This window comes from Oncorhynchus keta, chromosome 13, assembly GCF_023373465.1.
Source record: "Oncorhynchus keta strain PuntledgeMale-10-30-2019 chromosome 13, Oket_V2, whole genome shotgun sequence".
Classification (NCBI taxonomy): Eukaryota; Metazoa; Chordata; class Actinopteri; order Salmoniformes; family Salmonidae; genus Oncorhynchus; species Oncorhynchus keta.
Window position 1 is genome coordinate 34,158,708 of NC_068433.1, and position 14,897 is coordinate 34,173,604.

A 14,897-nucleotide genomic window follows, 5' to 3' on the forward strand; every position below is an offset into this window, starting at 1 on the left:
CCTAGCCCATCTGTAAATAGCCCATCCAAATACCTCATCCCCATACTGTTATTTAGTTATTTTATTGTTTGCTTCTTTGCACCCCAGTATCTCTACTTGTACATTTATCTTCTGCACATCTTTCACTCGTGTTTAATTGCTTCATTGTAATTATTTCGCCACTATGGCCTATTTATTGCCTTACCTCCCTTATCATACCTCATTTGCACCCACTGTATATATTGCGTTATTGACTGTATGTTTGTTTATTCTCGCTATACACCAAGTCACTTGGCTCTGTCATAACCTCACATGGTCTCTCCTATCATTGCTATGCAGACGACACACAATTAATCTTCTCCTTTCCTCCTTCTGATGACCAGGTGGTGAATCGCATCTCTGCATGTCTGGCAGACATATCAGTGTGGATGACGGATCACCACCTCAAGCTGAACCTCGGCAAGACGGAGCTGCTCTTCCTCCCGGGGAAGGACTGCCCGTTCCATGATCTCGCCATCACGGTTGACAACTCCATTGTGTCCTCCTCCCAGAGCGCTAAGAACCTTGGCGTGATCCTGGACAACACCCTGTCGTTCTCAACTAACATCAAGGCGGTGGCCCGTTCCTGTAGGTTCATGCTCTACAACATCCGCAGAGTACGACCCTGCCTCACACAGGAAGCGGCGCAGGTCCTAATCCAGGCACTTGTCATCTCCCGTCTGGATTACTGCAACTCGCTGTTGGCTGGGCTCCCTGCCTGTGCCATTAAACCCTACAACTCATCCAGAACGCCGCAGCCCGTCTGGTTTCAACCTTCCCAAGTTCTCTCACGTCACCCCGCTCCTCCGCTCTCTCCACTGGCTTCCAGTTGAAGCTCGCATCCGCTACAAGACCATGGTGCTTGCCTACGGAGCTGTGAGGGAACGGCACCTCAGTACCTCCAGGCTCTGATCAGGCCCTACACCCAAACAAGGGCACTGCGTTCATCCACCTCTGGCCTGCTCGCCTCCCTACCACTGAGGAAGTACAGTTCCCGCTCAGCCCAGTCAAAACTGTTCGCTGCTCTGGCTCCCCAATGGTGGAACACACTCCCTCACGACGCCAGGACAGCGGAGTCAATCACCACCTTCCGGAGACACCTGAAACCCCACCTCTTTAAGGAATACCTAGGATAGGATAAAGTAATCCTTCTCACCCCCCTTAAAAGATTTAGATGCACTATTGTAAAGTGGCTGTTTCACTGGATGTCATAAGGTGAATGCACCAATTTGTAAGTCGCCCTGGATAAGAGCGTCTGCTAAATGACTTAAATGTAAATGTAAATGTTTATTCCATGTGTAACTCTGTGTTGCTTGTGTCGCACTATTTTGCTTCATCTTGGCCAGGTTGCAGTTGTAAATGAGAACTTGTTCTCAATTAGCCTACCTGGTTAAATAAAAGGTGAAATAAAACATTTTTAAAAAGCAGAGGTTATATTAATTATATTGATGTTGAAATTTAAATGGTCCTGGAATAGTGGAAGCAGCTCCTGTTTTTCTTTGCGACTTGCAGTAACTCTCTGTGGTTCTAAATCTCTGTGGTTCCACAGTGATTTTACCCATGCACCGCTACTGGTCAGTAGTGAGGAGGGGGTATTCTGGATCCAGCTGTGTGCAGTCACATCATTATCTTTTCTATCAATGTTTTTCTCCATGCTCCTTTCAGATTGTCTCTATCTCTCACCTTAGAACACAAGAGAGAGACTGACTGACTAGCTCAGTGGTTCCCAATTCCAGTCCACAAGTACCCCCAACAGTACACCTTTTTAACCCTGGACAAGCACACCCGATTCAACTTGTCAAATAAACATTAGGCCCACAATGAATTGAATCAGGGCTGCGTTCAGTAAGTTTTTAGGTTATGGAACATTCAATTGAATGGAAAAGGTGCTGTACTGAATGATCAATTGAACATAGGGAAGGTTGGTTTGTGGGTTGAGGTAGGATTTTAGCATGGCCACTGCCCTTTAAATATGTCACTCGTTGCTTTAAGACACACTCACCAAACGGGAGCAAACGTACCTCAAAGTCTGTTCAAGAACGTTTTGGATAAACGTGTCTGTCAGTACAAACCGCTCTGCAAGGTAGCAAACGTTGAAGTGAACTGAACGCACCTCAGGTGTTTTTTTTGTCAGAGGCTACAACAAAAATGTGTGCTTTTGGTGATACTCGAAAACTGGAGTAGCAGGCTTGATAGATGGCAAACTAACTGGGACACCAATGATGAGAAAATGAAGATCACGAGAATAAAAGATGAATGTGAGGTTATGTCTGATTGATCATAGGGCTACAATAGCAACCACATTTAAAAGCTTTACAAACACTGAAAATATTGTTTTTTATGCATGGTATTTCATATGAACTTCTCCGTGAACATTAAAAGATCAGATAACCAGACGACCGTTGTCCTTACCTTCCACAACCCCGCAAAGGAACTCGCTTCTCCCGTCCATCTTTTCTGTCTGTGTCGCCCCTGCTTTCACCGTGCGCCTCGCCTCTCTCCAGCAATCCAACCGACCGGAGCAGTAGCCTAGCCTACCGAACGTTTCCTAGTACCGTCTCAGGTCAAGCGCCGGAGTAGTTCTCCATTTCCATCCTTTCCATCTGTGCCGCCACGGCTGGCTCAGCTAGTTCAACCCCCGCACAGGCGCACTCACCTCCTGCACGCAAATGCAAGATGTGAGGAATGGAGGATACTAATTTCCTCGTCTGTGTTGATATGAAACGTTGTAATCTTCAAAATGCCGAGCTATTTGTTATTTATAGGAGATATGTTTTATTTATATAAACGAGCTGTATTGTAATACAAATGTTGACGTTTATTGCCAAAGTAAACGGCTGTCAGGCAAGGCAAAGCCGCCCGCTGGAAGCATGATAGTAGAGCGATTGTCTGTCCGTTGCCCTTTTGAGCAGATCTTTACGGTAATGCAATGTGAAATCAGATCACCGAACCGTGGTAATGATGGGTCAAGTTCGGCAGCGGGGCAAATGCGGTCAGTGGAACATATGTAACATTGTAACTCCATGCTCGGACTGATCCGTGTTTTTATATAAATGCGGTCTTTAGGACCTTGATTGTTTTCATTTTTAGGGAACGTGACTTCCCTGTAGAAATGTGTTGTCAATGTAGTTGTCTTGGCAACAAGGGAGCGTTTTAAACAAACGTGAAGGTGAGACATAACTAGATGTTTGCTACTTTTGTAGCTATCAAATTACACTTTATAACTAGAGATGTATTCAAAGCTATATTTACACCCAATGGAAAGTTGATAGAGAGCTGAGCCAACAAATGCGAACAGCACAGCCAGCGTTGAGTGTAGTCTGATCAGTGATCATTACTGATGCGGTTAGCTAGCTAACTAACTCGCAGCGCTTTCGGTGCCCCAGTGCTCTCTTGTAACCGGGTTGTTAACAAGCGTGGGCGGCGGTATGGTGGACTCATGCTTGGCTAACGTTACATAGGCTACTGGTGAGATGTGGTGAGCGGTAAAGCAGCGATATGGAACATGATGATGCCATTCAATCAAATGTCACTGTTTCTGCAAAGAATGATCCCTATAGATGACGTGTGTGTGTGTGTGTGTGTGTGTGTGTGTGTGTGTGTGTGTAGGCAACTAGAATGCCCCCTAAGAAGAAAGGAGAGTCTGCCCTTAAGCAGGATACAGCTGGACAAGGAGTAGAGGACTCAGAACACCCTGGGTCTGACAGTGAGGCTCTGCTTCAGAGAGAGTGAGACATGTCTGTCTGTCTGCCTGCTAGCCTATCTGCCTGTCTCTCTCTCTCTATGCCTACCCGTCTGTCTGCTTGCCTGTCATCATGTGACTCTGTACTTCACTTCCTGTAACCTACAGGTACGACAAGCTAACCGACACCTTGAACAACCTCAAGAGGAAAGTGGAAAAGTTGTATCCTTTAAATCCCAGACTTCACAACAGTGACAGAGTGGAACCAGAAATCGGCCCAGGCATTTCTAACACATCTGCCAATTCAATTTATACAGGCCCACTGGGCAAATGATAACCAGAACATGTGACATTTGGCCATAAAGACAAATGCAGTTCAAGCAGTCTGTTTCTGCCTTACTAGAGCAGGCACTGATGAAGCCACATAATGAACACTATTCCTGGAAGTTGTCTGCACAAGACCACCTGTTCAGAAGGTCTGGCAGATGGCGTCCCAGTCCAGGACGATTCCCAAAGCTTTCACTTTGTACACTGCAGGTAGACAGCCAGGATTTAGTTGTCACAGACACACACAAGTCCGCTAAATTGTAAACTGTTAATTAATCTGCATCCATTTTTGTTTAAGTGAAGGGCCCTTTTAAAATAGTTACCCTCCGTTCCAGTATTTGGGACAATTAGAATTGAAAGTATTTAAATCAGGAAGTAGTCTTGAATTAAAAACTTTTGAAATAAATAGCTTCTACATTTCAGTTATCATTGAAAATAATTGTAAAAATGCCCTTCTTTAATAATGGGAATTTTGAATTTCATTTTACCTCCTGAATTAACTGCCGTCAATTAGAATTGACCCACCCCTGTTCATGTGATAGCGATAGCTTCTCAAGAATACTTTCCTCACTTCCCTTAACTGCGGCTGCTGTACCAGACGGCGTGAGAATGAGTTCCTACAGAATGAGGCCAACCAGACTCGCATGGAGAGCGTGAGTGACAGTAAAGGCTGACACTCTCTTTCTCCCCATCTCTCTCTTTCCCATCTCCCTCCCTATAAAATCAAATCAAATTTGATTTGTCACGTGCCGAATACCACAGGTCTAGTAGACCTTACTGTGAAATTCTTACTTGACAAGCCCTTAACTAACAATGCAGTTCAAGAAATAGAGTTAAAAAAATATTTACTAAATAAAATGAAATAAAAACTAAAAAGTAACACAATAACGAGGCTATATACAGGAGGTACCGGTACCGAGTCAATGTGCAGGGGTACAGGTTAGTTGAGGTCATTTGTACATGTAGGTAGGGGTAAAGTGACAATGCATATAATTCCTTATCCCTCTCCTCCTGACCCTATCTCTCGCCTTCTCAGCAAGAGTACATGTCGTACATGTCCAAGCGGACCCAGAAGCGTCAGAGTGCCATCGTCACCCTTAGCGACCAAAACCACCAGGCGCAGGAGAACCTGAAGAGACAGAGGGAGGAGAATCTGGACAAATACCAGGAACAGGCCAATGGTGAGTCAGCAGGAAGTGCCAGGGGCCAATGAGCAGAGAGCAGGAAGCTAACTCTAATCTAACCTATCCTAACAGAGCTGAAGAAGGAGATTCTGGAGAAGGAGAATGAACTGGCGCTGTTAAATATTGAGATTGCTGAGCTCCGGGAATTTAAAGTATGACACTTCCTCACCCTTTCCTCCTACCCCCCACCCATCTTCTCATTCTCTCCTCTGCCTTCTCATCTCCTCTTACTTCTCCTTTCCTCTCCTCACACACAACAACTTAGTGTACAGAATATATGATCTACTAATATTACACATTTTATTATAATGTTATTTTATATTAGTACCCTTTGCATGGCTATATGCATATGTGAGTGTGTGTGTATACTGTATAGACATGGCTATTCATGTGTGTGCTTTAATATTGTGTGTGTGTGACAGAGCTTGCAGCAGCAGCAGCTGGGGCGTATAGCAGAGCTAGAGAGGGAGGTGACCAGTATGCACTGTCGTCACTCTGAATCCCTGCAGGCCCTGAAGGCTGGCTTCCTCAGTGAGAAAGAGAGGTAAATGGAAAAAGTGTGTGTGCATGACTGTAAATTCCTTTGTAAATGTATTATTTTTATTATTATAGGTACGAAGCACAGGCCAAACAAAAAATACAGGCCCTGGCCCTCGCTGCTAATAGGGTGAGTAACACACACACATGCATAGACATGCATGCATGCGTACGCACAGCCACAAGAACATGTGTACACAAACACACACCTCCATACCCACCCCCTCTCCTCCCCCTAGGAGGCATCTCGCTGCCTAATGTCCCACACTAGAGCTGTGTCCCTGGAAAACCAGCATCTGAGGGAGGAGCTGCAGCAGCTGATCCAGGTATAGCCAAAAGATGGATGAATGCATTGATTCATTGATGGATTGATCGATTGGTTTGATTCAGTGGTTGGTTGGTTGGTTGATTGATTGATCCAGAGAGCCCACTCCCTGAGGGGACTTCAAGACCAGCTCCAGGCCCAGAGGCAGCAGCTCCTACTGGAGAGGGAGTACGTCAGGGAGCTGAGGCGCCTCCGAGCCACCCCGGGGCCGACCCCACAAGGGTCCCACACTCGGCCACTGGGGGTGGACAGTGGGAGAGAAGACACAAGACGCCACCGCACAGCAGATACCTGAGAGATAATACATATGGAATCATGTAGTAACCAAAAAAGTGTTCGATCAAAATATGAGATTCTTCAAAGTTGCCACCCTTTGCCTTGATGACAGCTTTGCACACTCTCGGCATTCTCTCAACCAGCATCAATGGGTAGTCACCTGGAATGCATTTCAATTAACAGGTGTGCCTTGTTAAAAGTTAATTTGTGGAATTTCTTTCCTTATTGCTTTTGAAGACACGTTAATTAAAATGCATTCCAGGTGAATACCTCATGATGCTGGCTGAGAGAATGCCAAGAGTGCAAAGCTGTCATCAAGGCAAAGTGTGGCTACTTTGAATATATTTTGATTTGTTTAACATATTTTTGTTTACTACATGATTCCACATGTGTTATTTCATAGTTTTGATGTCTTCACTATTATTCTGCAATGTAGAAAATAGTAAAAATTAAGAAAAACCTTTGAATGAGTAGGTGTGTCCAAACTTTTGACTGGTAATGTATATAGATAGATAGATACGTGTGTATGAAGGCAACATGTAAATTGTTGGTTCCATGTTTCATGAGCTGAAATAAAAGATCCTGGAAATTTCCATATGCACAAAAGCTTATTTCTCTAAAATATTGTGCACAAATTTGTTTACATCCCTGTTAATAAATATTTCTCCTTTGCCAAGAAAATGCATCCACATGACAGGACCAGACTAACTAAGCAGCTTCTTTGTTCGCTTTGAGGACAATAAAGTACCACCGACACGGCCCGCTACCAAAACCTGTGGGCTCTCCTTCACCGCAGCCAACGTGAGTAAAACATTTAAATGTGTTAACCTTCGCACGACTGCCGGCCCAGACTGCATTCCTAGCCGCGTCCTCAGAGCATGCGCAGACCAGCTGGCTGGTGTATTTATGGACATATTCAATCAATCGCTATCCCAGTCTGCTGTTCCCACATGCTTCAAGAGGGCCACCATTCTTCCTGTTCCCAAGAAAGCTTAGGTAACTGAGCTAAACGACTATCACCCCAACTCCTCACCTCCATCATCATGAAGTGCTTTGAGAGACTAGTCAAGGATCATATGACCTCCATCTTACCTGACACCCTAGACCCACTCTAATTTGCGTACCGCCCCAATAGGTCCACAGATGACACAATCGCAATCACACAGCCCTAACCCATCTGGACAAGAGGAATAACTATGTACGAATGCTGTTCATCGACTACAGCTCAGCATTTAAAACCATAATACCCTCCAAACTCGTCATTAAGCTAAGACCCTGCGTCTCGACCACGCCCTGTGCAACTGGGTCCAGGACTTTCTGACGGGACGCCCCAAGGTGGTGAGGGTAGGAAACAACATCTCCGCTGTTCCTCAACACTGGGGCCCCACAAGGGTGCATTGTCAGCCCTCTCCTGTACTCTCTGTTCACCCATGACTGCGTGGCCATGCACGCCTCCAACTCAATCATCAAGTTTGCAGACGACACTACAGTGGTAGGCTTGATTACCAACAACGGCGAGACGGCCTACAGGGAGGAGGTGAGGGCCCTCGGAATGTGGCGTCAGGAAAATAACCTCAACAAAACAAAGGAGATGATCGTGGATTTTAGGAAACTGCAGAGGGAGCACCCCCCCATCCACATCGACGGGACAGTAGTGGAGAGGGTAGTAAGTTTTAAGTTCCTCGGCATGCACATCACAGACAAACTGAATTGGTCCACTCACACAGACAGCGTGGTGAAAAAGGCGCAACAGCGCCTTTTCAACCTCAGGAGGCTGAAGAAATTTGGCTTGTCACCTAAATCCCTCACAAACTTCTACAGATGCACAATCGAGAGCATCCTCTCGGGCTGTATCATCGCCTGGTATGGCAACTGCTCCGCCCACAACTGTAAGGTTCTCCAGAGGGTAGTGAGGTCTGCACAACGCATCACCGGGGTCAAACAACCTGCCCTCCATGACACCTACACCACCCGATGTCACAGGAAGGCCAAAAGGATCATCAAGGACAACAACCACCTGAGCCACTGCCTGTTCACCCCACTATCATCCAGAAGGCGAGGTTAGTACAGGTGCATCAAAGCAAGGCCATCAGACTGTTGAACAGCAATCACTAACATTGAGTGGCTGCTGCTGAAGTGATAGAGTATAGCTATGTCAGCACCGACTGGGAATGCTCAACTGAGATGCAAACAATCCAGCTTTGTTCCATCATCCAAAAGCTGATACCTCCTGATATTGATACTTTGCCTGAACATGAGGAATTTTGAGATCTCCAGCTGCAAGACCCTGTGATATACAAGGTTATCTCTGTCATCTTCAACAAGAAACGGCCCACTAGACGTGACTGATATGCTGTTTCTTCCAAAGTATTGTTACTGATGAAGCAGTGGGACCACTTGATCCTAAGAGAGGGAGCTCTGTACCGTGTCATTAGGGAGAGCCACACAACCGGATATATTTCCAGTACATCTTACCAGAGGCATTGAGACTCAAAGCAACCTTGCAGAACATCAAGGCCAAGCTAGAACTCTAGCCCAAGCCAGACAGGTGTTTTTCTGGCCTGCAATGGAGAGAGACATCAAGGAGTATGTACAATGCTGCCAGAGATAAGTTCTAACAAAGACTCCAGAGCCAGCAGCCAGACCCCATCAGAGATCATTAATACCTGCTCTCCCATGGAGTTGGTGTGTTTGGATTTTTGGACAGTGGAAGACCGTAAGAAGAACTCAGTTTATGTTCTGGTGGTGACTGACCGCTTCACTAAACTTGCCTAGCAGTGGTCAAGGAGGTTATCTCCTGGGGTTATGAAACTCACCAGAAGGCATCTTGGACATCATCATTCACCATTCCAACAGCCTCGCGCAAAAGTGCTCTTGCTACGACTCACTCATCAGTCTCTGCGCGGCTCAGAGCATCTGCTACTGTATTCTTGATGCCTGGGATGCACTTCAGATCAAAGTTTGCTCAAAAGCATCCAGTTTGGTTTCTTTCATCATGATGCATGTTAAATTGTTACGATCTGTCCAGATAGTGAACTCGTTGCCCTTTAAGCCAGTGACGGAATATCTCACACACACTCCATTTCAGTGCTAGAAATTAAAGTCTGTGTACTGGATAACTTCTCTGCTACTTGCTCAGGGTCTGCTTACGAATGGTACTGTATGGGACTTGCTTCTCTGGGCAATTGACAAAGCACAGCTTCGAGACCATCCAAAGAGGTGTCCCTGAAGAGAATGAAGAGCCTTTCAAAGTCAGGGTGAAGCAGCATGACAGTTCAGAAGAGCATCCTTCAGCTTCTGGAATGCAACGACACACTCCTCAGTTCAATCCGATTGTGTTAACTTGCGGAAAATCCCACTGTTGTCCTTCTTCCCATCTCTTCTGCTTTTCTTTTGACCCCCATTGAGTTACAAATGAGGGCTTAGCTATGGCAGAACGGTTAGGAATAAAATGCTGGTAATATAATTGTCACGTACGTCAGAATAATGGTTGGACCAAGCTGCACCGCGATATGGTTTCCACATAATTTATTAAAGTGAAAACTTAGAACAAAACAAATAACGAACCGTGACTAACGAGATGCTACGTGCACTAACTCAAGACAATATCCCATAACACACAGGTGGAAAAAGGCTACCTAAATATGATCACCCATTAGAGACAACGACTACCAGCTGCCTCTAATTGGGAATCATACTAATCACCATTATAGAAAACAAAACTAAAACCCTGCATAGAAAATATAAACTAGACTAACCCCCCAGTCATGCCCTGACCTACTCTACCATAGAAAATAAAGGCTCTCTATGGTCAGGGCGTGACAATAATACTATACTCAAGAAGGATTTCAGGCTCCGCGCAGAGTGAGTACATCATTCCACTTTCATCAGCTGAGCTTGGCTCATCTTGGTAATGGCCTCCACCTTTTCAGGGTCCCCCGGCACACTGTTCTCGTTGGGTGCTAGTTCGAGATTTTGGCACGTAGACGGCGAAACACAACTTCAAGGTGCTGCAGAGCCATTTCCTCGGTGGGTGCAAAGACCAAGTTGTCCAGGTAGCAAAGAAGACTTGAGAAATGTAGACACTGAACAAAAATATAGACCTTCAACAGTCAACAATTTCAAAGATTTTGCCGAGTTACAGTTCATAAAAGGAAATCAGTCAGTTTAAATGAATTCATTAGGCCCTAGTCTATGGATTTTACATGACTGGGAATACAGATATGCATCTGTTGGTCACAGATAACTTTCAAAAAATGTATGGGCGTGGATCAGAAAACCAGTCAGTATATGGTGTCACCACCATTTCCCTTATGCAGCACGACACATCTCCTTTGCATATAGTTGATCAGGCTGTTGATTGTGGCCTGTGGAATGTTGTCCACTCCTCTTCAATGGCTGTGCAAAGTTGCTGTATTTTGGCAGGAATTGGAACACGCTGTCATACACGTCAATCCAGAGCATTCCAAACATGCTCAACGGGTGGTGACATGTCTGGTACTCACCAGGAAGGAAGTACCATGTCTGGTACTCATGCAGGAAGGACTGGGACATTTTCAGCTTCCAGGAATTGTGCACAGTCCATTGGTGTGGTAAAGGGTGTGTACCATCCACCCGATGTAAGTGCATTTTCTTCCCCCCACAACCCACTAACGAGTGGCCTGATTAATACCGAGTAAGGGAACCTGCTTAATAATACCGAGTAAGGGCTCTCTGTGTAACAGTATAGCTTCCGTCCGTCCCTCTCCTTGCCCCTACCTGGGCTCGAACCAGGGACCCTCTGCACACATCGACAACAGCCACCCTCGAAGCATCATTACCCATCGCGCCACAAAAGCTGCGGCCCTTGCAGAGCTAGGGGAACAACTACTTCAAGGTCTCAGAGCGAGTGACGTCACCGATTGAAATGTTATTAGTGCGCACCCCACTAACTAGCTAGCCATTTCACATCTGCACAGTGATTTCACTCAATCTACAGTCCATAGATTCAATGTCAAGCATGCCCCTTTAAGCTGCACTTTCCCCTTTAAGCTGCACTTTCCCATGTAAAACCTCAACCTCTTGTCAATCTAATGTAAAAATGTTCAGTTTTTTTTTTTTTTTTCATCAGTGCACAAACTCATGTTTTCTTTCTTGGCGGCAGACAATTGAACACTCACATTTACCACTTTCACTTGTGGGCGTGTCAGTTTAACGGTTACTGCTGTGGTGGGTTTCTTCTGCTACTGTGTTGGGCACCATTGGTTTTGGCATAGATTTCCTCCTGTTTTGAACAATTTGACTTCCAATGATCTGGGGGAAATCACCAGAGGCATAGGTTCCCATGTCTACAGTGCATCACAGTGGAGTGATCTGTTGAGCCACAAACCCTGCATTCCCTATGCCTGAAGGGCTGGGCAGGGAAAGATGGCGCCTTGGCTTGTGTCTGTGAAACCATTACAGGTGGTATGCTTTTCTCTAAGGTACGCTCATGTTTATGTTTGTTAAATATAAACATCCCTCACAATACATCGTTTAAATGAAATAAATGAAACCAGAAATAAAATATACTGCAGTTCCACTTTTCGCCACATGGCGATATGAGTAACTCAATCATGTAAATAGTCTCCAGAGCAATAATGCCGCAGTGATTGAGCTGACATTGCTCAGCGATGAATCCGGGTCTAGAAGGCACCAATGTAGTCGGTACTGTACTACTGCACCGCCGTAGCTCTGCGTTGTGTGTGTGATGGATTGGGCCCGAAGACTTGGACTTCAGAGATCAGGCTGTTTTAATGTATCAGAATCCATCCAAAAGAAAAGACAAAACATTTGTAGAGCACAAATATGTTTGGCCAAGTTGTCGCCTCTCTCTACACACAATACAAAGGACAGGGATCAGTCAAGGAGATAGCCATCATTCACACATATAAAAGATTAGCAAGCTTGTTAATATCATCCTAAAAAATACAATTATAACTGAATCTTGACCACAACCTTGAGTAAACACCAAATATACACCAATATTCATGAACAAAATACTGTGTGTCGTGACGTTTGTGCTTATTACATACATTTTTTCGGAAGAAAAATATGCCGACCTCTCTTAGTGCATGAAAAGGACTTGAAGACGAGCATGCAAGGCCAAAAGGTAAGTATGCGCTCCCCTATTCCCCAGGATGCAGGCATGCATAAAAACAACTCAACATGCTTTATGAATATAGTGCATTCAGAAAGTGTTCAGACCCCTTGACCTTTTCCACATTTTGTTACGTTACAGCCATATTCTAAAATGGAACAAATAGTTTTTCCATCAATCTACACACACACACACAATACCCCACAATGACAAAAAATGTTGCAAATGTTTAAAAAAAATAGTATGTAACTAGGGAAAGGGGGTTACTTAGTCACTTGTACAACTGAAATGTGTCTTCCCCAATTTAACCCAACCCCTCTGAATCAGAGAGGGTGCGGGGGGCTGCCAAATATCACATTTACATAAGTATTCAGACTCTTTACTCAGTACTTTGGTGAATCACCTTTGGCAGCGATTACAGCCTTGAGTCTTCTTGGGTATGACGCTACAAGCTTGGCACACCTATATTTGGTTTCTCCCATTCTTCTCTGCAGATCAGGTTGGATGGGAGGCGCCACTGCACAGCTATTTTCAGGTCTCTCCAGAGATCTTTGATCGGCTTCAAGTCCGGGCTCTGGCTCGGTCACTCAAGAACATTCGGAGACTTGTCCTGAAGCCACTCCTGCGTTGTCTTGGCTGTGTGCTTAGGGTCGTTGTCCTGTTGGGAGGTGAACCTTTGCCCCAGTCTGAGGTCCTGAGTGCTCTGGAGCAGGTTTTCATCAAGGATTTCTCTGTACTTTGCTCCTTTCATCTTTCCCTCGATCCTGACTAGTCTCCCAATCCCTGCTGCTAAAAAACATCCCCACTGCATGATGCTGCCAACACAGTAGGGATGGTGCCAGGTTTCCTCCAGACGTGACGATTAGCATTCAGGCCAAAGAGTTCAATCTTGGTTTCATCAGACCAGAGAATCTTGTTGCTCATGGTCTGTCCTTCAGGTGCCTTTTAGCAAACTCCAAGCGGGCTGTCATGTGCCTTTCATTGAGGAGTGGCTTCCGTCTAGCCACTCTACCATAAAGGCCTGATTGGTGGAGTGCTGTAGAGAATGTTGACCTTCTGGAAGATTCTCCCATCTCCACAGAGGAACTCTGGAGCTCTGTCAGAGTGAGCATTGGGTTATTGGTCACCTCCCTGACCAAGACCCTTCTCCCACGATTGCTCAGTTTGGCTGGGCGGCCAGCTCTAAGAAGAGTCTTGGTGGTTCCAAACTTCTTCCATTTAAGAATGATGGAGGCCACTGTTTTCTTGGGGACCTTCAATGCTACAGAAATGTTTTGGTACCCTTCCCCAGATCTGTGCCGACACAATCCTGTCTCTGAGCTCTACGGTCAATTCCTTCGACCTCATGGCTTGGGTTTTGCTCTGACATGCACTGTCAACTTTGGGACCTTCTATAGCCAGGTGTGTAATTTTTCAAATCTTGTCCAAATCAAGATGTAGAAACATCTCAAGGATGATCAATGGAAACAGGATGCACCTGAGCTCTATTTTAATTCTCATAGCAAAGGGTCTGAATACTTATGTAAGTAAGGTATTTCTGTTTTACTTTGTCATTACGGGGTATTGTGTGTAGATTGAGGGGGGAAATTATATAATCCATTTTAGAATAAGGCTGTAATGTAACAAAATGTGGCTAAAGGTCAAAAGGGTTTGAATACTTTCCGAATAAACTGTATATGGTGTGGACAGTACGGCGCCTTCAGAAAGTATTCACACTGTTGACTTTGTTATACTGAATGTAAAATGGATTACATTTAGATGTAGCATCCTGACTGAATTCTGGGGTCTTTAGTGGTTCCGGTAGCAAGGGCCGTACCTGGGTATACAGCAACTGTCTCGAAGCCATTCTGTCAACATGTATTGTATGTAACCACTCAAATCCATACAACCTGCTACGGACGCAAGCACTGACTTATATTCACTTTGTCCCATTCTTTAATCTCGTCTGGGATACATATTTATCAAATCAAATTTTATTTGTCACATACATGGTTAGCAGATGTTAATGCGAGTGTAGCGAAATGCTTGTGCTTCTAGTTCCGACAATGCAGTAATAACCAACGAGTAATCTAGCTAACAATTTCAAAACTACTACCTTATACACACAAGTGTAAAGGGATAAAGAATATGTACATTAAGATATATGAATGAGTGATGGTACAGAGCGGCATAGGAAAGATGCAGTAGATGGTATCGAGTACAGTATATACATATGAGATGAGTATGTAAACAAAGTGGCTAGTGATACATGTATTACATAAAGATGCAGTAGATGATATAGTGTACAGTATATATGTATACATATGAGAAATAATGTAGGGTATGTAAACATTATATTAAGTAGCATTGTTTAAAGTGGCTAGGGATAGATTTGTGGAGTGCTGTAGAGAATGTTGACCTTCTGGAAGATTCTCCCATCTCCACAGAGGA

The 14,897-nt window shown here is 44.8% G+C and overlaps 2 protein-coding genes across 6 annotated transcripts in view; one reads left to right on the forward strand and one right to left on the reverse strand.

Annotated features, from left to right (window-relative positions):
• The window catches only part of si:dkey-183c6.8 (protein O-GlcNAcase), a 46,975-nt gene extending 44,089 nt beyond the window's left edge, over positions 1–2,886 (reverse strand). For both annotated transcript variants that reach the window (XM_035784000.2, XM_035783998.2), the window contains exon 1: positions 2,431–2,886. In XM_035784000.2, the coding sequence (XP_035639893.1) occupies positions 2,431–2,470 (40 nt within the window). In that variant the 5' untranslated portion in view covers positions 2,471–2,886. The remainder of the gene's footprint in view (positions 1–2,430) is intronic.
• Positions 2,139–6,942, forward strand: ccdc166 (coiled-coil domain containing 166). 4 transcript variants are annotated; one of them, XM_035784002.2, is made up of 10 exons: positions 2,139–2,276; positions 3,628–3,746; positions 3,869–3,922; positions 4,626–4,680; positions 5,064–5,208; positions 5,284–5,363; positions 5,634–5,755; positions 5,824–5,878; positions 5,988–6,074; positions 6,171–6,942. In XM_035784002.2, exons 1-10 carry the CDS (start codon positions 2,271–2,273, stop codon positions 6,366–6,368), a joined length of 921 nt encoding a protein of 306 aa, XP_035639895.1. In that variant the 5' UTR covers positions 2,139–2,270; the 3' UTR covers positions 6,369–6,942. The 4 variants fall into 4 exon arrangements, with proteins under 4 accessions (XP_035639895.1, XP_035639894.1, XP_035639897.1 ...); XM_035784001.2 differs by lacking the exon at positions 2,139–2,276 and adding an exon at positions 2,673–2,696; XM_035784004.2 differs by lacking the exon at positions 2,139–2,276 and adding an exon at positions 2,873–3,010.
• Positions 6,943–14,897: the final 7,955 nt, after the last annotated feature.

Coding starts and splice junctions, on each gene's coding strand:
- ccdc166 (XM_035784001.2), top strand. Junction 3,747..3,868: donor GAGGCTCTGCTTCAGAGAGA/GTGAGACATGTC, acceptor TGTAACCTACAG/GTACGACAAGCTAACCGACA. Junction 5,364..5,633: donor CTGAGCTCCGGGAATTTAAA/GTATGACACTTC, acceptor TGTGTGTGACAG/AGCTTGCAGCAGCAGCAGCT.